Below are 22,941 nucleotides of genomic sequence, written 5' to 3'. Positions count from 1 at the left end.
AGCAATAAGAAGTTTAATTTGCTCTTAGTGGGTTTAAAACGAGTTTCCTGGGAGCATTTAACTGGATTTCAGATATTTTTACTCTGAGTGTATAAATGTACAGGAAACTAACTGATGTTTTAGGAGGATCACGTAGTTTAACTGGTTTTAAGGTTTCTTAATGGGAACAGACTCGGATTCATTGCCTCTTGGCAGGTTTATGTGGTTTTACTGGATTTAGAGGGTTAGTTTGGGTCTGACTGGTTTAGATGGTTCAGGCTCAGTGAAACAAACACTTTGCTGGTTATCTGGAGTTTGTTGAGTGAAGCTGTGTGAGTCCTGAAGGTGGCGCAGCAGCGAGCACCAGCTGGTCCTGGAGAACCTTCAGCTGTGGCTCTGCTGGCCTGCGGGGGGCGCTGTGAGCCAGAGAAACAACACGTGACCGGGTAGGAGAGCTGCGGTGTTTCAGTGTGTGAGCTGTGAATAAAAACCTCAGTGACGCAGAACAAACCTTCCTCCATCAAATCAAAGAACTCCTTATTTAAACTACATGAACATGATCTTTAAACACAGACAGTATTTGGCCTGTATTTTATTATAACTTTATTATTTTTATTTCCTATTTTCAACTCATTTTAACCGGATTTGTACAATTTTGTTGTGTTTTTTTTTATCTTGCGGTGTTCGCCGCTTTCTGTCCTGCGGTGTCTCCTCTCCTCCTGCAGGAGGTGCTGTGTCTGTTCGCTAAAACGGACGTGACGTCACAGCACCGTAGCTCTGCTCACAGCTAACTCGGAGCTTGGCTGGAGCAAAGAGACCCGCAGCAGCTCAGAGAAACCCGAACACCGAGCCTCAGTTTGTCCCTGTGACCGGACCGTGCCGGATTCAGACCGCAGGAGAAGCAGCTGCCCGCAGAGATGCCTGAAAGTAAGCGTTAGCTCCGCACGTTAGCATGCTAACAGTCATTTTACGGGCTGTTAGCCGTTAGCTGTTAGCTGTTTGTTTACTTAAAAACAGATGCAATAAAAACAGCAATTATTCGATACATTATTGAAATAAACACGGCTTTGGGAGCATGAGTGCTGAACTGGACCGAACAGTTGAACAGAAAAAGCCTCTGACAGCAGCTATTAGCCAAGCTTCTCCTCTCACTGCGCCACACCAGACTCCGCTCACACTTCTGCCGCTTTAAAGCTGCCTTGCTCCGCGGCGGAAACGCAAAGCTGTTGAGAGGTTGTTAGTAAAACTGTAGCACAGGGAAGGAGTCCCTCTACACATCGGCCAAGCCGGTTTATGTCGAAATCAAAGAGTTTCCATGAAATCTGCAGTTATTTGTTTAAGTGTAAAACGGGAACATATAAAGAGCAGAGCAGCTCCCAGCTGTGTCCTTTTACATGAGGCGCCCCTGCTGTCTGCCTGTGCTCTCACATCTGTCTGTCTTTCAGCTGAGACGTACTCCAACCCTCTGGCTCCTGAGGGCCACGACATGGACGACCACCGAGCTGCAGCTCAGTGAGTCACACACACACTGATCACACTCCTCACTGCTGCTGCTGTGTTACTGTGTATTTCTTTGTTTTAATGTGTGTGTGTCCATCTGTCCTCAGGTCCAAACTGACCAACGATGACTTCAGGAAGCTGCTGATGACGCCGCGGGCAACGCCCTCCTCGGCCCCGCCCTCCAAGTCCAGACATCATGAGTGAGTGATGTCACGGAGAGAGCAGACAGGTGTTTACTCGCAGCACAGCTGACACGTCTGTGTTTTTAATTTCCCAGAATGCCGAGGGACTACAACGAGGATGAGGACCCCGCAGCGAGGAGGAGAAAGAAGAAGAGGTGGGTGCTGATTGGACGTTACATCAGAAAACTGCAGGTCAAAGGTCACCTGGCCTCCACAGAGCTGATAGCTCGCTGAGTGAAAGATGGCAGCTGGGCGCATCGCAGGACTGTTAACATTAGCCGGGATTATGACGGGATTGTGGAAACACGGGAATATTCTGGAAGGAAAGGAACTTTATCAACATTTAAGAGTTTTTTATTATTAATGATAAAAAGCCTGGACAGACGTTTTCACCTGTGATGTGCACGAGAGCGTTAAATATGTCGACACATACAGCAGTCACAGCACTCCGGGTCGCAGACGGCGCCGCTCTGACCCTCAAATGCACGTTGTTGATTATTGATCAGCTGTGGTTTGGTTGCAGTTACTATGCGAAGCTGCGTCAGCAGGAGATGGAGCGAGAGCGTGAGCTCGCCGAGAAGTACCGAGACCGAGCGAGAGAGCGGCGAGATGGCGTCAACAAGGACTACGAGGAGACCGAGCTCATCAGCACTACGGCAAACTACCGAGCTGTCGGGCCGACCGCCGAGGCGTGAGTACCATCGATGACCCCAACATGGCCGCGGCGAGAGGAACCGGTCATTATCACTCTAACTAAACTCTGATCATTCACCTGTGTGTGTGTGTGTGTGTGTGTGTGTGTGTGTGTCTGTGTGTGTGTGTGTGCGTGTGTGTCTGTGTGCGTGTGTGTGTGTGTGTGTGTGTCTGTGTGTGTGTGTCTGTGTGTGTGTGTCTGTGTGTGCGTGTCTGTGTGTGCGTGTCTGTGTGTGCGTGTCTGTGTGCGTGTGTGTGTGTCTGTGTGCGTGTGTGTCTGTGTGCGTGTCTGTGTGCGTGTGTGTCTGTGTGTGTGTGTGTGTGTCTGTGTGTGCGTGTGTGTGCGTGTGTGTGTCTGTGTGTGTCTGTGTGCGTGTGTGTCTGTGTGCGTGTCTGTGTGCGTGTCTGTGTGCGTGTGTGTCTGTGTGCGTGTGTGTCTGTGTGCGTGTGTGTCTGTGTGTGTGTGTGTGTGTCTGTGTGTGCGTGTGTGTGTCTGTGTGTGTCTGTGTGTGTGCGTGTGTGTCTGTGTGCGTGTGTGCGTGTGTGTGTGTGTGTGTGTCTGTGTGCGTGTGCGTGTGTGTGTGTGTGTGTGTGTCTGTGTGTGCGTGTGTGTGTCTGTGTGTGTCTGTCTGTGTGTGCGTGTGTGTGTCTGTGTGTGTCTGTCTGTGTGCGTGTGTGTCTGTGTGTGTGTGTGTGTGTCTGTGTGTGCGTGTGTGTGCGTGTCTGTGTGCGTGTCTGTGTGCGTGTCTGTGTGCGTGTGTGTCTGTGTGTGTGTGTGTGTGTCTGTGTGTGCGTGTGTGTGTCTGTGTGTGTCTGTCTGTGTCTGTGTGTGTGTGTGTGTGTCTGTGTGTGCGTGTGCGTCTGTGTGTGTCTCAGCGATAAGTCGGCAGCAGAGAAGCGGCGTCAGTTGATCCAGGAGTCCAAGTTCTTGGGAGGTGACATGGAGCACACTCACTTGGTGAAAGGTCTGGACTTCGCCCTGCTGCAGAAGGTCAGAGGTCGCGGTCGTCGGGATAACCTGTGCGAGTGTGTTACCTGCTCAGCTGTTTACCTGTGTGTGTGTGTGTGTGTGTGTGTGTGTGTGTGTTACAGGTGAGAGCTGAGATCACCAGCAAGGAGAAGGAAGAAGAAGACATGATGGAGAAGGTCCAGAAAGAAGCCAAGTAAGGAACCACGGAGCAGAGCTGCAGCCCTGTGATCAGAACCTCACCTGCCTCTGTGACCTTTGACCCCTCACCTGTCTGTCTGTGTGGCCTTTGACCCCCTCACCCATCTGTGTGACCTTTGACCTCTAATCTGTCTGTCCCTATGACTTTTGATCCCTTGCCTGTCTCTGTGTGAACTTTGACCCCCCTTTTTTTTACTTGTCTATGTGACCTTTGACCTCCACACCCTTCTGTGTGGCCTTTGACCCCCTCACCCATCTGTGTGAACTTTGACCCCAATCTATCTCTATATGACCTTTGACCTCTAATCTGTCTGCCCCTGTGACCTTTGACCCCTCCCCTGTCTGTCAGGAAGGACGTGGAGCCCGAGGAGAAGATGGAGTTTAAGACTCGTCTGGGTGAGTCGTGTTTTCTGGAGGGTGTGGATGTGGGGGCGGAGGAGGTGAGGGAACAGTGAATGTTGTGAGTCAGGAATGTTCAGGAATAAAGGAGCATCGTCTCCGGATCAAACGGAATCTTTTTAGAACATCGTGATTATTTTGGTTGGAGAAATCATGTAAACGTGAATGTTGAACGCGGCGTTCCCGGTGTCTCCGTGTTCGCTCAGGCAGGAACATCTACCGCGTGGTGTTCAGGTCCGGCGTGGCCGAGAGGAACGAGCTCTTCCTGCCCGGCAGGATGGCGTACGTGGTCGACCTGGACGACGAGTTCACCGACACCGACATCCCCACCACGCTGATCCGCAGCAAGGCGGACTGTCCCAGCATGGAGGTGAGGGAGAGTCCTCGCCGCGTCATCGCCACGCCAAAACATCCGAGTTCTCCAGCTGAATGACTTAAATACCGCAGAGCCCTGAGATCGTTCCCTCACGTTCTCTCACGTTCCCTCATGTTCCCTCACGTTCCCTCATGTTCTGTCTCGCAGGCTCAGACCACCCTGACCACCAACGACATCGTGATCTCCAAGCTGACGCAGATCCTGTCCTACCTCAGGCAGGGAACCCGCCACAAGAAGATCAAGAAGAAGGACAAAGGTGAGTCTGCACAGCTGCTGGATGTGATTGGAGGGGTCAGCAGAGCGTCCTCAGCTGCTGTAACCATGGAGACGGAGCACTGAGCAACAGCAGCAGTGTGATGAGTGTAAGCTCCTCCCCTTCGAGGGTGATCGTGGCTCAAGAGTTGGGAGTTCGCCTTGTAATCGAAGGTTGCCGGTTCGAGCCCCGGCTTGGACAGTCTCGGTCGTTGTGTCCTTGAACAAGACACTTCACCCGTTGCCTACTGGTGGTGGTCAGAGGGCCCGGTGGCGCCAGTGTCCGGCAGCCTCGCCTCTGTCAGTGCGCCCCAGGGTGGCTGTGGCTACAATGTAGCTGCCATCACCAGTGTGTGAATGTGTGTGTGAAGCGCTTTGGGGTCCTCAGGGACGAGTAAAGCGCTTTACAGATACACTCACCTGTTTGTGTTTCAGGTAAACTGGACGATAAGAGAGCTCCAGAGGCTGATCTCAGGTCAGTTCACCCCACATCGCCTCATCACGAGTGTGTGTGTGTTTATAATGTGTGTGTGTGTGTTTATAATGTGTGTGTGTGTGTGTGTTTATAATGTGTGTGTGTTCCAGTATCTTCGAGGACATCGGGGACTATATCCCATCCACCAAACCCACCAAAGAGAAAGAGCGTCACCGGGACAGAGACCGGGAGCGTGACCGTGACGACGACTCCAAGAGCCGCAGACACACCTACTTCGAGAAACCGCGAGGCGACGAGCACCAGGTGATGTTGGGGGGCGGGGTTTGTTTGTGCTTGGTTTACCTGTGTGGTTCTAACTGTGTGTGTCTCTGCAGGTGATGGAGGTGGACACAGGTAAGCTCCTCACTGTGACTCACACGATCGTTCTGACCAATGACAGCTGACCGATAACTGATGGATGCGTCTGTGGCAGGTCCAGGATCAGTCAGAGACCAGATCAAGATGATCAATGAGAAGTTTGCAGGAGCAGCGGGCAGCCAATGGCAGAGCCAGGAGCCATATCCTTGTTTATGATTGGACTGTTGTATGAGTGGGTGGGGCTTACTGTACCACACCAGCTTCAGTCTGAGCTGGTTTACCTGTGCGCAGGTAGAGTCTGTGCTCATGTCGTGTTACAGGTGATGTTCTCACTCACCTGTATGGGGCTCAGGTGTTCCGGTGATGTCACAGCTGCTGGGATGGAGCAGGAGTAACAACACCTGAGCATGTCTGAAGGTTCTCAGTCATCCAGGTCATCGTAGTCAAAGGAGCTTGCAAAGAAAAGCGTCTGGACTTCTTTAAGTTGCTTGAAGACGTTTCACCTTCATCCGAGAAGCTTCTTCAGTTCTAAGGTCAAATGGTGGAGAGTCCCAGATATAAACCTAGTGGGAGTGTCCCCCCACAGAGGGACAAAAGGACCCCCTGATGATCCTCTAATCGCCTGAGCCAAGGTGTGGAACTGGGTGTGGGTCCCAATCAGCCAGAGTTTCGGGTGAGTTCATTGTGAAACCTGGCCCCACCTTATCATGTGATTTCCTGATGTCAGATGGCCCAGGGTGTGAGTGGGCGTTAAGGCGTCTGGGGAGGGAACTCAAAACTGGATTATAGATGGCAGAGAGTTGGTGTCGTAAACCACCGCCTCTGTTCAAAGATGGTCGCTCACAGTGGACATAGATGCTTCTTTCACTCCTCTTTCAAACCATCTGTCCTCTCTGTCCAACATGTGAACATTGGCATCCTCGAAAGAATGACCTTTGACCTTTAGATGCAGATGGACAGCTGAGTCTTGTCCTGTGGAGGTGGCTCTTCTGTGTTGTGCCATGCGCTTGTGAAGTGGCTGTTTGGTCTCTCCGATGTAGAGGTCTGGGCATTCCTCGCTGCTGTACAGCAAACACCACATTGTTAAGTCTGTGTTTTGGCGTTTTGTCTTTCGGGTGAACCAGTTTTTGTCTGAGTGTGTTGCTGGGTCTGAAGTACACCGGGATGTCATGCTTGGAGAAAACTCTCCTGAGTTTCTCTGATACACCGGCTACATAGGGGATGACAATGTTGTTGCGTCTGTCCTTCTTATCCTCCCTCGCTGGTGTCTGATGTAAAGGAAGCACTCAAAACGTGCGGCTATCCTAAATGGGCGTTCTTAAAGTCAGCAAAGAGGCACAGAAAAGAAGATCAGACACCAGCGAGGGAGGATAAGAAGGACAGACGCAACAACATTGTCATCCCCTATGTAGCCGGTGTATCAGAGAAACTCAGGAGAGTTTTCTCCAAGCATGACATCCCGGTGTACTTCAGACCCAGCAACACACTCAGACAAAAACTGGTTCACCCGAAAGACAAAACGCCAAAACACAGACTTAACAATGTGGTGTTTGCTGTACAGTGCAGCGAGGAATGCCCAGACCTCTACATTGGAGAGACCAAACAGCCACTTCACAAGCGCATGGCACAACACAGAAGAGCCACCTCCACAGGAAGAGACTCAGCTGTCCATCTGCATCTAAAGGTCAAAGGTCACTCTTTCGAGGATGCCAATGTTCACATGTTGGACAGAGAGGACAGATGGTTTGAAAGAGGAGTGAAAGAAGCATCTATGTCCACTGTGAGCAACCATCTTTGAACAGAGGCGGTGGTTTACGACACCAACTCTCTGCCATCTATAATCCAGTTTTGAGTTCCCTCCCCAGACGCCTTAACGCCCACTCACATCCTGGACCATCTGACCTCAGGAAATCACATGATAAGGTGGGGCCAGGTTTCACAATGAGCTCACCTGAAACTCTGGCTGATTGGGACCCACACCCAGTTCCACACCTTGTCTCAGACGATTAGAGGATCATCAGGGGGTCCTTTTGTCCCTCTGTGGGGGGACACTCCCACTAGGTTTATATCTGGGACTCTCCACCATTTGACCTTAGAACTGAAGAAGCTTCTCGGATGAAGGTGAAACGTCTTCAAGTAACTTAAAGAAGTCCAGACGCTTTTCTTTGCAGCTCCTTTGACTACACCTGAGCATATCGAACAGCTGTAGTACTACACACAGGAAAATACAGAATATAGATACATGTATGTATGTGGTACAGGGTACCGACACCAGTACTGTGTGTGTGTGTGTGTGTGTGGTGTTACTGCAGTACTTGTCCTTAGCTGGTGTGTACTGGCTCTCAGAGGAGAGACTCCAGTAAGGAGCAGCTGGGAGATTTTTTTGGAGGATCAAACTCATACGCAGAGTGTTACCCTGCTACGTAAGACACACAGACACACACACACACAGACACACACGCACACACACAGACGCGCACACACACAGACGCACACACACACACAGACGCACACGCACACACACACGCACGCACACAGACGCGCACACACACAGACGCGCACACACACAGACGCACACACACAGACGCACACGCACACAGACGCGCACACACACACACACGCACACACACAGACGCACACACACACACGCACACACACAGACGCGCACGCACACAGACGCACACACACAGACGCACACACACAGACGCGCACACACACACACACACACACACACACACAGACGCGCACACACACACAGACACAGACACGCACAGACACACAGTTAACCGTCATACCTGCTCTGAGGTGTGTGCGTCTGTGTGTGTCTGTGTGTGCAGGATGGACGACCTGGCCGTGGACAGTGATGAAGAGGTGGACTACAGTAAGATGGACCAGGTAACTCTGACTCCCAGCATGCACTGCAGCTCATCCTCACACAGCAACATGATGCTTATCTGTGTGTTCCAGGGCAATAAGAAGGGTCCTCTGGGCCGCTGGGACTTCGACACTCAGGAGGAGTACTCAGATTACATGAACAACAAGGAGGCGCTGCCCAAGTGCGTGTTACTGTGTCCCTCAGCGCTGACTGACAGGCAGCTGGTCCTGTGTGTGTGTGTCTGTGTGTATTCACTCTGTGTGTGTGTCTACAGGGCTGCCTTCCAGTACGGCATCAAGATGTCTGAAGGCAGGAAGACGCGACGTTTCAAAGAGACCAATGAGAAGGCAGAGCTCGACCGCCAGTGGAAGAAGATCAGCGCGGTGAGAGAGACGGATGATCTGACATCGTCGTGTTGGAGTTGTTCCAGGTTCAACATTGCAACCAATCACATTGTTGTCACTGTCACTACCCGATCCGTACCGGAAACCCGATCGGTACCCCGCATGCGCAAATCTTACGTCACTTCCTCTCTTTGCCAACATTGCGACATTCAATATATTTGAATGATACGGTTAGCGCCCAGTTAGCTCCTAGCATTTCTCAACAGCTCTGCCTCCTTTTCGACTACCGGGACATTTAAACAATGGATAATCCGTATACAAACAAATTCATGCTTTTCTCCTCAACAGAGAGCGTTCCCCGATTGCACAACAGCGCCGTAAAATAAGAAGAATGGCGCCTAATGACAGAGTTAATAATACAGACTTTGTAAAATCTCACGTGAAGATTCATCAGCCAGATTAAGTGTTTACTGACAATTAACAGTGATAGCGGACATCATCATCATCACTATTCCAACAATCCTCTCCACACAGACAAGCATAAACACACTCGACTATCACTAAATCAAATTTAACACACGTTTGTAATGACGCCAATTCAGTTTACAATACGATTCATTCGCTCGGTCAGCAGGTGGCGGTATCCTCGTACACTGGGGAGTAAACTGCTATTAAATGAACAGAAGAAGAAGAAAACCGGTGCACATGCGCAGTAAGGATCGGGGAGTCCCGATCCGTAACTATCTTTTTATTTTTCATTTTTGTCTACATTATATTAAATGTTTCATTATCTGAAACATTTTAAGAGATACTTGTTATTCTTAACATCTTAACAGATACTCTGACCCATAACTATCGTAAAACGCTTTGACCGGAAGTAGACACCTTTCGCGCATGCGGGGTACCGATTGGGTTTCCGGTATGGATCGGGTAGTGACAGTCACGTCATTCTTTGGCGCGCTGAGCCATTCGTGCATTTATGAAATTCCAATGTTGCAAAGGACAATATCAGTTCAGCTCAGCGTTTATTAAAGGGTCAGTTTTTTGTTTCACGGCGGTTTTTCCCGAAGTCCCAAAAGTATGACGTCACAACATTCTGATTGGTCACTTGCTATGTTGATCTGGGAACACCAACATGACGATATCAGATCGTGCGAGAGACACACACACAGACACACAAATACACACACACACACACACAGGCAGAGTGAACACACACACACACACGCTGTAAACCAATCGAACACGACGCTGAAGCAGCTGTTTTTGTTTCAGATCATCGAGAAGAGGAAGAAGATGGAGGCTGACGGGTAACTACTTCCTGTTTGTTCTCAGCTCCTCGGTTATCACTTTGTCAGCCAATCAGGCAGCAGTGACCTTATGTGTGACATCATAAATGATGGAAGATTTATTTTTTCAGGGTCGACGTGAAGAGACCAAAATACTGAAGACGCCCCGCAGAGAGCAGCTAAATCGATCGTGTATCGATCGGCTTCATGTTAGTTTAGAAACATGTAAATGTACAGAGAGGTCAGAGGTCACTGACCCTGATACGTGTGTATTGTTATTGATTAGCTGTTCTTATTGATCAGTTTGTTTTGTGAGAATAAAAACATCCAAACATCTGCTGTGATCGCGGTTTCTCTATAAAGACGGCCAATCAGGAGGACGGAGTGCTGATCAGCTGTATCCATGGAGCTGCAGTGGGCGGGGCCAGTATCATTTTTAACACGTGTGACGTCGTGACCTCACAACCTGAGTTTGTATCACTGATGTCTGTGAACAGGAAGATTGTGATATTCGAGATCTGGCCTAAAGTAAAGTAAAATAGACGCCCACATGAGTGACAAAGATGGCCGCTCAGAGTAAACTTCACTCTGCTCTCTCATTGGCTACCAACTCATCAGTCACAACCTGTTAACCAATCAGCTCTTATGGATGAACAATATTTACAGTTTTATTCAGAAGCTCAGTGGCGTCGCCCCCTGCTGGCCGTCGCACAGAAAGCTTACAGTCCTCAAAGCTGTGACGTCGGGTTGTTGTTGCTCATCACTGTAGTTTGAGCTTCACCTGCTTTTAGCCAATCAGAGGATAGAAATCACATCTGTCCTCTGAGCTCACAGCTGGCAGACTCACAAAATGTGCTGACGCTAGACGTGCTAATCTAAGAAGCTAAAGTAAGTAAACTGGAATGATGACATCACAAACACTGATTGTCTGTGGTAGATGTTGGACGGCGAGTGCTCGCTCGAGTCTGGACGAGCCCACATCTGCTGAGTGTCAGAGGTCAGAGGTCACATCACAGATCCGCAGGAACTGTTTAGCGAGGTCGTCAGTAGTGGTGTGCCATACCGCATATTTTGGTATCGATCCGATACCAAGTAAATACGGGCCAGTATCACCGATACTTTTCAATAAGGTGGATGCCTCGTTGAATTGCTAAATCGCAGTTAATTTTCATGACCTGAAGTGTTTTTTGTGATTTTTCCTTTTGTATTATTAATGACTTAAAACCCAGGACATAATTAGGAGAAATAATTTATTTATAATTAAATAAAAAATGCTTCATTATTGTGGCGGCCGTGGTCTGTGATGCTGCTGCAGGTGAGATGGACTCACCTTCACTGCATCTACTATGACGCCTCACCGGCTTAAAACCTGTGCGCTGCTTGTGCTGTTGTTGTTTTTGGTGGTGATGTGCACAGCTGCCAGCAGGAGGGCTGCAGCCTTTGAACGTACTGTTACAGCAACCGTGTGATTATTGTAAGAATAAATGATGCGGCGAAGCATGAAAACGCCATCGGGTCTGTGGTAGCGATCTTTTTTTTTTTAATCTTAAGTGTGCAAACCAGTAAACAAATGAAAACAAATACTGTTGATAAACTATAACACAAATTACAATTCTCAACAACAAAAACAACTGGTAAAAATATAATTAACATGTAAACAACTTAACAACCCCCAAAGTGTCTAAGTCACGTGAGGTGTCAGCGCAACATAAGGGGTGGCGGTGGGGGGGGGGCAAAGTGTGCCTGCTCTGCGCTGACGCAGGAGCGGCGAGTCCAGCGACCTGGAAAGCACAGCAGAGCAAACAAGCAGAACTCAGAGTAAAGGATCGATCTAACCAGGCTAGTATCGATCCGATCCCGACTTGTGATCGATACTGTCGATATTTGGATGGCTCCGCCCACCACCCTCAGACCTGCTCTGAGCTGTGTGTGATAACAGCTTGTTTCTTTGTTGATCTCATTAAGCGTCCCTCATCTTTACAGGACTCGTTAAGCTCGTTATGCGCAGCAGCTCGTTAAGAGATCAAACTCTTTGTTGTTGTTTGTTGTTGGAGTTCACCAGATTAGCATCAGAGAGGCTAACGAGAGCAGCTAATTACCCTGAGAGTGTGATGGACGGCTGGACTCATGAATATGGATGTGCGTGCTTCTCCAGGGGCTAATGAGGCCTCGCAGCTCCGCCCCCCCGCAGCTCTGACAGGAAATGGTTGTGTGAACATCAAAGAGGAACTTTGTGTTTAATTGAACTTTTTTATGACCTGATTTATTCTGAGAACTTCAGACTGAAGTTCTCAAGTTTATCTCAAACTTTGATTCAGCTTTAATTTAATGATCAATCAGCTGCTCGTTAAGCCCTCGCCCTCTGAGCTGCCGTCTGATCGGCCAATCAGGACGTCATTTATTTCACTTTGTCGCTATGGGAACAAGGTGGAAATGGGTCAAACACAGCAGGTTAATGTCATGACACAATTCATGCCTCCATCACACACACACACAATTTTACAGTGTTTAGTACTGAGAAATGTATTTATTTGAATATATTTGTTACATTGTTATATGTGTTGCATTAGTTTTTATGTTATTAATAAATTGATTCAAACAAACAGTAATTGTCACTGAACTCATGTTTAACATGTATGAACACGACGCTAACTTTGAACAATATTACATGGATATTTATTTGATAGCAATAAATAAATAACAATTAAACAAGAATATGTCAAATACACAGTGTGTAAAGATGTTCACACAGGATTAACCTGAGTGACCTGATCCTGGACCGTTACTTTTACAACTGTAATAGATTACAGGAAGTCTCTGGCAGTGTTGCTGAAGATCAGACGTGGATGGCGTGCTGCAACTGAGACCTGCGGTTTGTCTTTCCTGGTCGGCGAGTGGAGAATCACACAGGGTGGTCTGCAGAGAGCTTCCTCCCACTGTCCACGGCACCGTCCATCCACAGGTCTGCAGGGCTCACTCGTGGCTGCCACTGAGATGTTTTCAGAAATATGCAAGCAGGAGATGGTGGAGGCTCCATTATTAGTATAATACTTGTAACTGTAGCAGACAACAGTTTGATAAAGTGCTGTGTAAAAACAAACAGAAGATCAGATTCTATACGTTTCAAAGATATTTAGTTTATTTTATATGATGCAGAACATGTGTGAGAACGACCGATGTGCCCTGAACTGATTGCTCGTATTTAACCTGCTATGAATAACTTGTTGGTCTATAACACGTGAAACATGTTAAATGTTTCCCTCATTAATGACATCAGGTCACTCTGAGCCTCCAGCAACGTTCCTGTAACAGGAGAAGCTGCAGTGACGTTTATCCTTATTTATCCAGCTCAAAACAATCTTGTTGACATTACAAATGTACTTTTTAAGAGTAATCAGGCCGGTGATTGTTGGGTTTTTCTCTGTATGTGTGATTGTAGGGTCGACCTTACAGTATAAAGCACCTCGAGACGACTGCTGTTGTGATTTGGCGCTGTGTAAATAAAACTGAACTGAAAGTTGTGCTTCCACAGGACGTGTCAGAGCCACTCACTGTGGGGACGTTAGTGCAGTCTAACCTTCACAGCAGAGACATTAAACTCAGAGGTCCGGTTAGCAAAGATCTGGACGGTCATCATCAAACCACACGTAGACGAAACACGTAGCACTGTTTCACACACACGTGCATCAACACTGATGTGTCGCAGCAGCGTGACACAAAGCACGGAGGACAGAGCGTGATGGCGCTCTACAGGAAGCACTCCTTACACGTTTGTGATTTTTACTGTTTCTGTTTGAAGGTTCGGAGGTGTTTCCTGCCTGGTCACCGTAACGACCCTAATAACAGTGAAAGCACAGAGCTGATGCTTTCAGGAACTGTTGGAAGTTTCAACTGTGCCAGTTGTTCAAGCGTTATGGTAGTTTGACCCTGACCCGACAGGAGCGCCGTGCTTCCATCGGGATGAAGGAGAACGCGGGTTGGACCTCGGCTCTTTGCTGGATGGGCTCCGGAGGTCACAGGTAGATTCAGGTGGAGGAAGATCTGTAATCATCCATCTGAACCTGAAGGTCTCAGTGGTCTGTCCACATCTGTCCAGCTGTGCTGCACCTGCAGGACTGTCAGCAGTCACACTGCACCAGGTAACTACAGGCGACATAAAGATGTTTCAAAATAAAAGCTCTGCAAGGTTTAACCCTTTAAGACCTGCCATAGAACCAAGTCCGCCAGAGCTTATATTATATGTTTACATGCTGTGGAGCCATTTTTGGGAGCATTTCAAGTTGATATACATCAATACAACCATTATAGCCCAGATTTAAATAATATGTCTGCATTAAGTGCATAGTAATTACATAAATTGCAAAAAAGTGCAATAACCTACAAAAAAATTGAAAATCGTTTTTGTTTTTTTAACATATATTTCTAGTTAGAGAAATTTAAGAGGCTTATCCCTCAAAACTGTAAATACAAAAAAGTTGCACAAAATAGTTTCCCACCACAGGAAATTTATTTTGAGTGTCTTCATAGTTTTATTTTTGAAATACACCAATTTTTATACACTGCAGGAAAAACGAAAATAAATATTATGATGCAAATTTGCAAAGCAAACAGCATTCCTGGCTCTGAATGCAACTCGTCACTGATTCGTTCTCGTTTTTTTACTAATAAAAAACAAAAACAAACGACAGCAAACAAAACACAGTCGAGTAAATCAGAGCATTGTGGGACGGCCGCCTCGTTAAGCTCGTTAAGACCGCAGCGCACCTGTGTCACCGTCAAATGCAGTTTTCTACACATCAAACACGTCCAGCTGTGACTCCGCCCCCTTCAGGTAACAGTTCACACCCACTTTCACATTAGTCACAAGAGCAGATCCCGTGGGGCAGAGCTTCCTCGTCAGGTCACATTTCACCTATTGATATCACACTGAAACCCCGCCCCTTTCACAGTGTCCTCTGTGCTCCGTCCAATAGCAGACAGGTGTCGTTTTCTCCTCCTCTGTCACAGCGAGCGTCTCAGAAGAGCAGCGGCGGTTTGGTGAACACTCGGTGCTCTGCAAAAAACAGAGAAGAAGAAAAAACAGGAAGTGTCAGACAGCTTCGGTGTGACACTTCCTGTTTACACTGACCAGGTGAGGTCAGAGCTGCAGGTACGAGCATCAGCGTCTGCAGAGGTCTGATCACGGCTTCACCCTAACTGACCTAAACGCACTGAAGCTCGTAAACATTCGTCTGTTTCTGTCACAGCTGAGTCTAAACAGCAGACGGAGAAAAACTCCAACATTCAAATATTTCAGAGATGAAGAAGCGACGAGTGTGACGCTGAAACACCTGTGGTCACTAACACACTACTACTGAGTGTGGTCCTGTCTCTGAGCTCTGGATGTTATTACGGCGTCTGTGAGGAGGAAGCTGGCGCGGCGTCTGTGACGCGCTTCGTTACCGTGAGCTGCAGCGTTCTCCTGATGGGTGTTCTCCAGCTCGCTTTCCGGAGTCACAGCATCTGAAAACAGGAAGTCAAGGACATGAAGTCAAGAGGGGTGTCCAAATTCTTGGGCTGCATCGGCCTTCGCGGTCTACGTGGGCCTTTGAAGACCGAGAAGGCCGGAAGTGAGCGGCTGTGAAACTGGACGGTCCAGCCTTCAGATCTGCGTCACCGCTGTCTCGGTGGAGTTTGATAAACTCGCCATCTGCTCCTCGCTGTCTAAGATATAACAGGACACTGGAGTAAACTCAACCTTCTGTTTAATCAGTTTTCTATTTGAGGTTTATTCAGCTGTGTGAAAACCACCCGAAGGATTAATAAAGTTTAATCTAATCTAATCTAATAACTTTAATCTCAGCCAGACTCATCTGATCACTGACCAACCCTGCAGGGCCTCCTTGGATGAGGGATTCTAGTGATAATGGCCGAAACACCCGATGAATCCAAGGTCCACTGCTGACGATGTGTCCCAGATTTTAAAATGACAATCCAGATCAGATCTCTAATCCCTAAACCCGACCAAGGAGGGGAAATGGCAGATTAGCCTGGGTAAAAGACTGGAGGCACACAACGATGTGTGCTGCTGGGCTTTCCTCATAACAACCATCCCTCAAAAGTCTCTCCATCTAAAGCATCATCAGGAAGAGTAACATCGAGTCCTTCACGGAATCAATTAAAACTAAGCAGCGGCCGCCATTGTTGGAAACTGGAATTGGCTGGGCCACGCTATGAATTCTGGGATATGGTGGACCATGAAGGACACACCCATCCATCAAATTCAGGTAAAAGGAGGACGCATTTGTCAGCTGCATTCGGAGGAGTCTACGAACTTGGACAGCCTTCGTTGTGTCGCCAATCACAGGTTAGCTACAGCTCAGCCAATCACAGGTTAGCTACAGCTCAGCCAATCACAGGTTAGATACACCTCAGCCAATCACAGGTTAGCTACAGCTCAGCCAATCACAGGTTAGCTACACCTCAGCCAATTCAATTCAATTCAATTCAATTTTATTTATATAGCGCCAAATCACAACAAATGTCGCCTCAAGGCGCTTAAACATCACAGGTTAGCTACAGCTCAGCCAATCACAGGTTAGCTACAGCTCAGCCAATCACAGGTTAGATACAGCTCAGCCAATCACAGGTTAGCTACAGCTCAGCCAATCACAGGTTAGATACACCTCAGCCAATCACAGGTTAGCTACAACTCAGCCAATCACAGGTTAGATACACCTCAGCCAATCACAGGTTAGCTACAACTCAGCCAATCACAGGTTAGCTACAACTCAGCCAATCACAGGTTAGATACAGCTCAGCCAATCACAGGTTAGATACAGCTCAGCCAATCACAGGTTAGATACAGCTCAGTCAATCACAGGTTAGCTACAACTCAGCCAATCACAGGTTAGCTACAACTCAGCCAATCACAGGTTAGCTACACCTCAGCCAATCACAGGTTAGATACACCTCAGCCAATCACAGGTTAGCTACAGCTCAGCCAATCACAGGTTAGATACACCTCAGCCAATCACAGGTTAGCTACAACTCAGCCAATCACAGGTTAGCTACAGCTCAGCCAATCACAGGTTAGCTACAACTCAGCCAATCACAGGTTAGATACAGCTCAGCCAATCACAGGCTAGATACAGCTCAGCCAATCACAGGTTAGATACAGCTCAGCCAATCACAGGTTAGATACAGCTCAGTCAATCACAGGTTAGATACAGCTCAGCCAATCACAGGCTAGATACAGCTCAGCCAATCACAGGTTAGATACAGCTCAGCCAATCACAGGCTAGATACAGCTCAGCCAATCACAGGTTAGATACAGCTCAGCCAATCACAGGTTAGCTACAGCTCCTGTGCTGCTTGTTCACCTGTGAGGCCGTCCGAGTGTTTGAGCGCTCGCTCCACCTGCTCTCTCCTCCTCGACTCCAGCGCCTCCTGCAGCTTCCTCTTTGCCTTCTTCTCCTTCTTCAGCCTCCGCTGGATCGACACTGATGAGGAAGATGAGATGAAGAGGACAGGTAATGTGAACAGTTCTCACCTGTCTCACCTCTAGTCCATCAGGTCAGAGCTCACGTGACCTCTGACCTGTTACACCTGTCTCACCTCTGGTGTGCAGCTCGGAGCTCAGCTGCCTCTGCAGCGTCTGTCGGGCGTCCCTCTCTCTCTCCAGCTCCAGTTTTAACTCCTTCCTCTCCTGCTGGCTCCGTTTGTCCTGAGAGCGAGCGCTCTCCACCGCCACCTTCAGGAGACCCTGAGAAACACACACAGGTAAGTCCCTGATGTTCTCAGGTCCTTTTCGTCTCTGCATCTCTGACGTTCCCTCACAGTATTTTAAATTCTCCACATTAACATGTCTCAGGTTCCCGAGTTCAACATCCTCGTCACGTAACCTTGTTTTGATTTCACATGTTTTTTGCTCAGTTTGAAATATTCCAGTCTCTGCTTTTTGATTTCATGGCCAACATTGCTCCTCATGAGCTGCATTGATGTCTCGACTGTACAGGAACTTCTTTTATTTATGTATGAATCACATTATTTTATTGTATGATGCCTTGGTGCCACTGGATTTTAACTGTCTGACACTCATACAGTTAGACAAATGGTGGTTAGACAAATAACTGAGAGCCATGCTAGGCTCAGGGAGACTCTGCTGTCTGCCCCGCGGTCATGAGGCTCCATCAGCCTGGTTTTTCTGTTCTCTGTGTTTGATTAAAGAATGTTAGTACCGCTCACCGCTCGTCTGCAGGCTTTATTTAATGGAAAACTTCCACAACACTACGTTGATGTCTCTACATGAATATTTCACCTCCATCATCTCGGTCTGTCACCTGTATGTTGGTCAGCAGCGTCTCCATCGATGACAGACCCTCAGCCAATAGGAACGGAGCAAAGGTGGGGTTTGTGTGTTTGATTGACAGTGACTGGGAGGTGAGTGCCAGCTTCTCATAGGTTGGTTTGATGAGGGGGAGGGGCAGCAGGCTGTCCTCTGCAGGTAGGAGAAAAGCAGCTTAACCAAAAATAAAAACATCTGGACTTTAATGTACTTTAATGTTCTACGTCATCATCTGTTCTCGCTGCTGTCTTACATGATCTCCACAGTAGAACCATCACTGGCGCTACACTGTCATGTCTTACATTAGCTCGGTCACTGCTGATACCAACAGCAGAGGGCGATCTCACGAGCTGAAGCTAAAGTCAGGCTCATTATCTGCATGATATCCTGCTCTGAGTCACACATGCAGTCTTCCTTTAAACTGAGTCTGATGGACGAAGACGAACCAGACTCACAGACGTAAACATCAGCTGGGCTGGAGTCCAAACACCTCAGGACCCGTTACTGTACAGCTGCTCCTCACACACACGCACACACACACACACACACACACACACACATACACACACACACACTCATGCACGCACGCACACACACACACACACACGCACACGTACACACACTCACACGCACACACACACACACACTCACGCACACACACACTCACACACACGCACACACACACACACACACATACACACGCACACACACACATACACACACACACACACACACTCACACACACACGCACACACACACACACACACGCACACATACACACACACACACACCTTTTTCTTTCAAAGCCTGCTTGATGTTTCCTGGCTCCCCATCTGTGGTGTGAACACATGAAAACGTGCAGATCAGTGACTGTGTGCGTGTGTGTTCTTGTTTAGAAGTATTGTGGGGACATACTGTTACAATCACATTACGGGGACTTGTAGGCTAGTGATGGGTCGTTCGCGAACGAAATGGCTCTTAGAGCCGACTCTTTGAAGTGAACGACGCGAGCCGGCTCCTTATTGGGAGCCGTGAGTTTTTTTTTTTCTTTCTCTCACCCTCTCTCTCGCCCTTTTTTCCGCTAAACTCCGCACACGCGGCCTGTACTTTACGCTGAGCAGAGGGGGGAGGGGCGTTAGTTACACTCAGAGCCAGAGAGAAAGAGAGCCAGGGACAACAACGTCACATTAGAAAGGTATAGTAATCATCCACTATTTTCAGTTGCAGATGATAAAGGATTGAGAAATCATGCAGGCCCATATGACAGAGAATGTGCATCTTCTTTTTGTTTTAATATTTTAATTTATATTTAATTGTGTTGTGGTTTGCAGTGTTTTGTGTTGTTTCACGTTAAATTTGTTTAAAAGGAAAAAGCTGAAAATGTAAAAATTTTAAATGTAAATAGTTGTTTTTTGTATTATATGATTTATTTATTACATTTTATGTGGAGTGAATAAATAAAGTATATTTATGGTGGCCCTTAGAGACAAAGCATGTACAAACTCCAAAACACGTACAAACTCCTAAGCATGTACAAACTCCAAAACGCGTAAAAACTCCAAAACACGTAAAAACTCAGAAGCACGTACAAACTCCAAAACACGTAAAAACTCAGAAGCACGTACAAACTCAGAATCACGTACAAAAGACAACAGAAGTGCTCCAGGATGCTAGGGCGCAGTGTTGAGCTTTTGTTTCCTAGTGGCTACACAAGCCAGGAAGTATCAACAACCGGATTTGGTGTGTGGTAGTAACAGGTAAATGAACTTTTTTTTTTTTTTAATTATTTGAATAAATATGAGTGCTTGTCTATAAATACACAAACAATACACACATGCTTTCAATTGTGTAATTTAAGTGATCTGGGTAGCTCTGTTTTGGAAGTTCAGTAAACGCTAGAAATGTGTTTTGGAGTTTGTACGTGCTTTTTGGAGTTTGTATATGCTTTAGAGTTTGTACGTGCTTTGTCTCTAGGGGCCATATATAAACATATATAAATAAAACCACTTTTTTTTAACATTAGTAATTCCTTTTCTGCATAATTTTATATTATTGTTAATGATTAAATAATTAAAGCAACAAAACAACCTGAAGAGCCGGTTCGGAGCCGAAAGAGCCGGCTCTTTTTAGTGAGTCGAGCCGAAAGAGCCGGATCTCTAAAAAGAGCCGGAAATCCCATCACTATTGTAGGCGACAAAGCAAAGCTGTCATAGTTCACATAAGTATGTCTACTGTGAGTGGTTACCCAGCTCTGGTGTGTGTGCTGGTGGAAGGGGTGATGATGACGATGATGAAGATGCCCTAGAAGGCGATTGGCTGGTTGGTTCCTGTGGGTGGAGCTCATCATCGCTGGGAGTGGGGGAGGGGCTACCTAGAGGAGACTCCTGAACACACAGTTAGCATTAGTGCTGGTAATATTAACACTGCTAGCATTAGCCCCTTTAGCATTGGCTCTTTTGGCATTAGCTCTGGTACTTTTGCTGCTGCTAGCTTTTACCTTGCTCTCTTCTGTGCGGACCTGTGACACAACGGCCATGTTTGCTAAATCACTGAGCTGACTCATGTGATTCATCGCCATAGCAACATTGGCAGGAGGCAAGCCCACAGGGAGGATGGGATGTGGCATAACCATAAATGGAAGGTCTGACAGGCCTGAGGAGGGCGGATACAGATAGTTATGTGCTGTGACGCTAAGCTAACAATGATCAGGCGTCCAATGAGAAGAGAGCGGTGACTCACGGTTGGCTAACAGCGAGCTCTGCTGCTGCAAAGTGTTGAAATGTAGGGATGCCGAACCAGCAGGAGGCGCTACAACTGAGGGGGGAGGAGAGAGGAGCTGCTGCTCCTTTTCCCAGGATCCTTCGCTGCCTCCTGCTGAGGGAACAAAGGTTTAGACTTTGGTGCTGTCCTTTGCTATAGTGTCAGATTGGAATAAACTGATGGAATCGAACCCGTGTCCTCGTTCTCCGACTCGGGTCTGCTGTGATGTCGCTGCTGATCACTGCTGCCATGGAAACGCATCATCATCCGCATCTTCTGGAGCCTCAGAATCTCGGCCATCGCTGCCGCCGCTGTCAGCCCTGCAGACAGGAGAACAAAGAGTGATGGTAGAGTGTGTCCTGAAGGGGGCGCTCACATAAGAAGGGTTTGGACTGTTTCTGCTGTTTGATGAGATGTGTGGAGATGATGATGATGATGATGATGATGTGAAGAATCCGTTTAGTCCTTCAGAAATCAGAGCGAGACTGAATTTGTTGGTCATGAAACTTTTTTCTTCCTAGAGAGGAGGAGAAGGAGGTGATGAAGGGAGCTATTTTCAGGAAGTTGCTGACTGATCAATAATTAACAACCCCGGCAGCCTGAAAGTCTCCAGTGACTGCTGGTGTCTCTCGACCATCTATCTCTCCCTGCAGCCACTTGGCCCAGTTAATTGGCTGCACCAATTAATTCGATGCTAACGAGTGGTCGGTCTCCCTGCGGCTTGTTAAATGAACAAAAACACAAAGAAAGTTTGATCCTTTTGTTCTGCAGCAGATTCTGTGAGAGTGACAGCGATGGGTGATTAGCCTAGCTTAGCACAAAGACTGGAAGTAAGGGGAAACTGTTAGCATGGTGACCTCGAACAGGTGGGATAAGACTCGATCGTGTGTCTCATCACAGCAGCAAACTGACCTTGAGTTCTCCTGTTCTCTCAGTATTGAAATAAAACACCTGCTCTTATTGTGGAAGAACATTCAGCAGGAAGGAGATGCTGGTGCAGGAAGTGACAGTCTGACAACCTGTGACTGTGAAATGTTTCATTTCTAAAATGTGTTCATGCACGCTCAGTCATCCAGGAAAGGAAATCCTGGAAGTTGATTCTGTTCATCTGGATGTTTTCAGTGGGAGAAACGTTTCATCATCATCATCATCATCATCATCAGGTGACGTCTTCAGTCTCAGCTGACTGCAGGTATCAACCTTATAAACAGGACATTTGCATAATGACTGAAACCAGCAGGGTTAGGGTTAGGTCACAATGTGCTGGGAGGTCAGTTTATGATCATTAATATGCAAATTCTCATAACCACTGACCAACAACCACTGATCAATAACCACTGATCAATAACCACGAGTCCCATTCACAGAGAGTTGGGGAATGGCTGCAATCACAGCATGTAAGATGGTGACAGATGTACCCTTAGGCCCCTCCTCCATTCAGAGATGGTCTTTCCCTTTTCACGTAAATGGCCTCCTTGACCCCGCCCTCAAACCAGCATTCCTCCCTGTCCAGGATGTTACATCCTCATCATTGAGAGAGAGTCCACTGGGCTGGTACTCATGTCAGCTGACACTGAAGAAGTCACCTGATGATGACGAGACGTTTCTCCCGCTGAAAACATCACTGAAGATGGTGATGATGACAGGACGGAGCACACACCAAACCTTTCACCTCTGTCAGTGCGGACACACCTGACAGCTTAATGACACACACACTCACACACACACTCACACACACAAACACACACACTCACAAACACACACACACACACACAGACTCACACGCACGCACACACACAGACTCACACGCACGCACGCACGCACACACACACACACACTCTCACACACACACACACTCTCACACACACACACACACACACACTCTCACACACACAGACTCACATGCACGCACACACACACACACACAGACTCACACACACACACACTCTCACACACAAACACACACATACACACACACACACACACACACTCACACACACAAACA

General features: G+C 47.6%; 2 protein-coding genes across 3 annotated transcripts in view; one reads left to right on the top strand and one right to left on the bottom strand.

Annotated features, from left to right (window-relative positions):
* The first annotated feature begins 6 nt into the window (after positions 1-6).
* ik (IK cytokine) lies at positions 7-10,186 on the top strand. Its single transcript, XM_085175036.1, has 20 exons — positions 7-906; positions 1,425-1,491; positions 1,587-1,679; positions 1,757-1,816; positions 2,185-2,352; positions 3,231-3,345; positions 3,447-3,517; positions 3,872-3,918; positions 4,128-4,291; positions 4,445-4,553; positions 4,985-5,024; positions 5,135-5,288; positions 5,360-5,378; positions 5,458-5,542; positions 7,679-7,765; positions 8,180-8,237; positions 8,310-8,398; positions 8,492-8,600; positions 9,837-9,871; positions 9,982-10,186. Exons 1-20 carry the CDS (start codon positions 897-899, stop codon positions 10,007-10,009), a joined length of 1,608 nt encoding a protein of 535 aa, XP_085031162.1. The 5' UTR covers positions 7-896; the 3' UTR covers positions 10,010-10,186.
* A 2,238-nt stretch (positions 10,187-12,424) lies between these two features.
* The window catches only part of LOC146510680 (dachshund homolog 1-like), a 21,663-nt gene continuing 11,146 nt past the window's right edge, over positions 12,425-22,941 (bottom strand). The window contains exons 3-12 of one of the 2 annotated variants that reach the window (XM_085175030.1): positions 21,128-21,256; positions 20,916-21,047; positions 20,674-20,828; positions 20,422-20,560; positions 18,172-18,329; positions 17,447-17,594; positions 17,212-17,331; positions 15,293-15,352; positions 13,777-14,903; positions 12,425-13,741 (exon numbers count right to left, since the gene is read on the bottom strand). In XM_085175030.1, coding sequence (XP_085031156.1) covers positions 14,866-14,903; positions 15,293-15,352; positions 17,212-17,331; positions 17,447-17,594; positions 18,172-18,329; positions 20,422-20,560; positions 20,674-20,828; positions 20,916-21,047; positions 21,128-21,256 — 1,079 coding nt within the window. In that variant the 3' untranslated portion in view covers positions 12,425-13,741; positions 13,777-14,865. The other variant, XM_085175029.1, reaches the window with a different exon arrangement.

Source organism: Neolamprologus multifasciatus, chromosome 10, assembly GCF_963576455.1.
Source record: "Neolamprologus multifasciatus chromosome 10, fNeoMul1.2, whole genome shotgun sequence".
Taxonomy (NCBI): Eukaryota; Metazoa; Chordata; class Actinopteri; order Cichliformes; family Cichlidae; genus Neolamprologus; species Neolamprologus multifasciatus.
The sequence above is the reverse complement of the archived record's forward strand: the minus strand, read 5'-3'. Positions and strand labels throughout refer to the sequence as shown.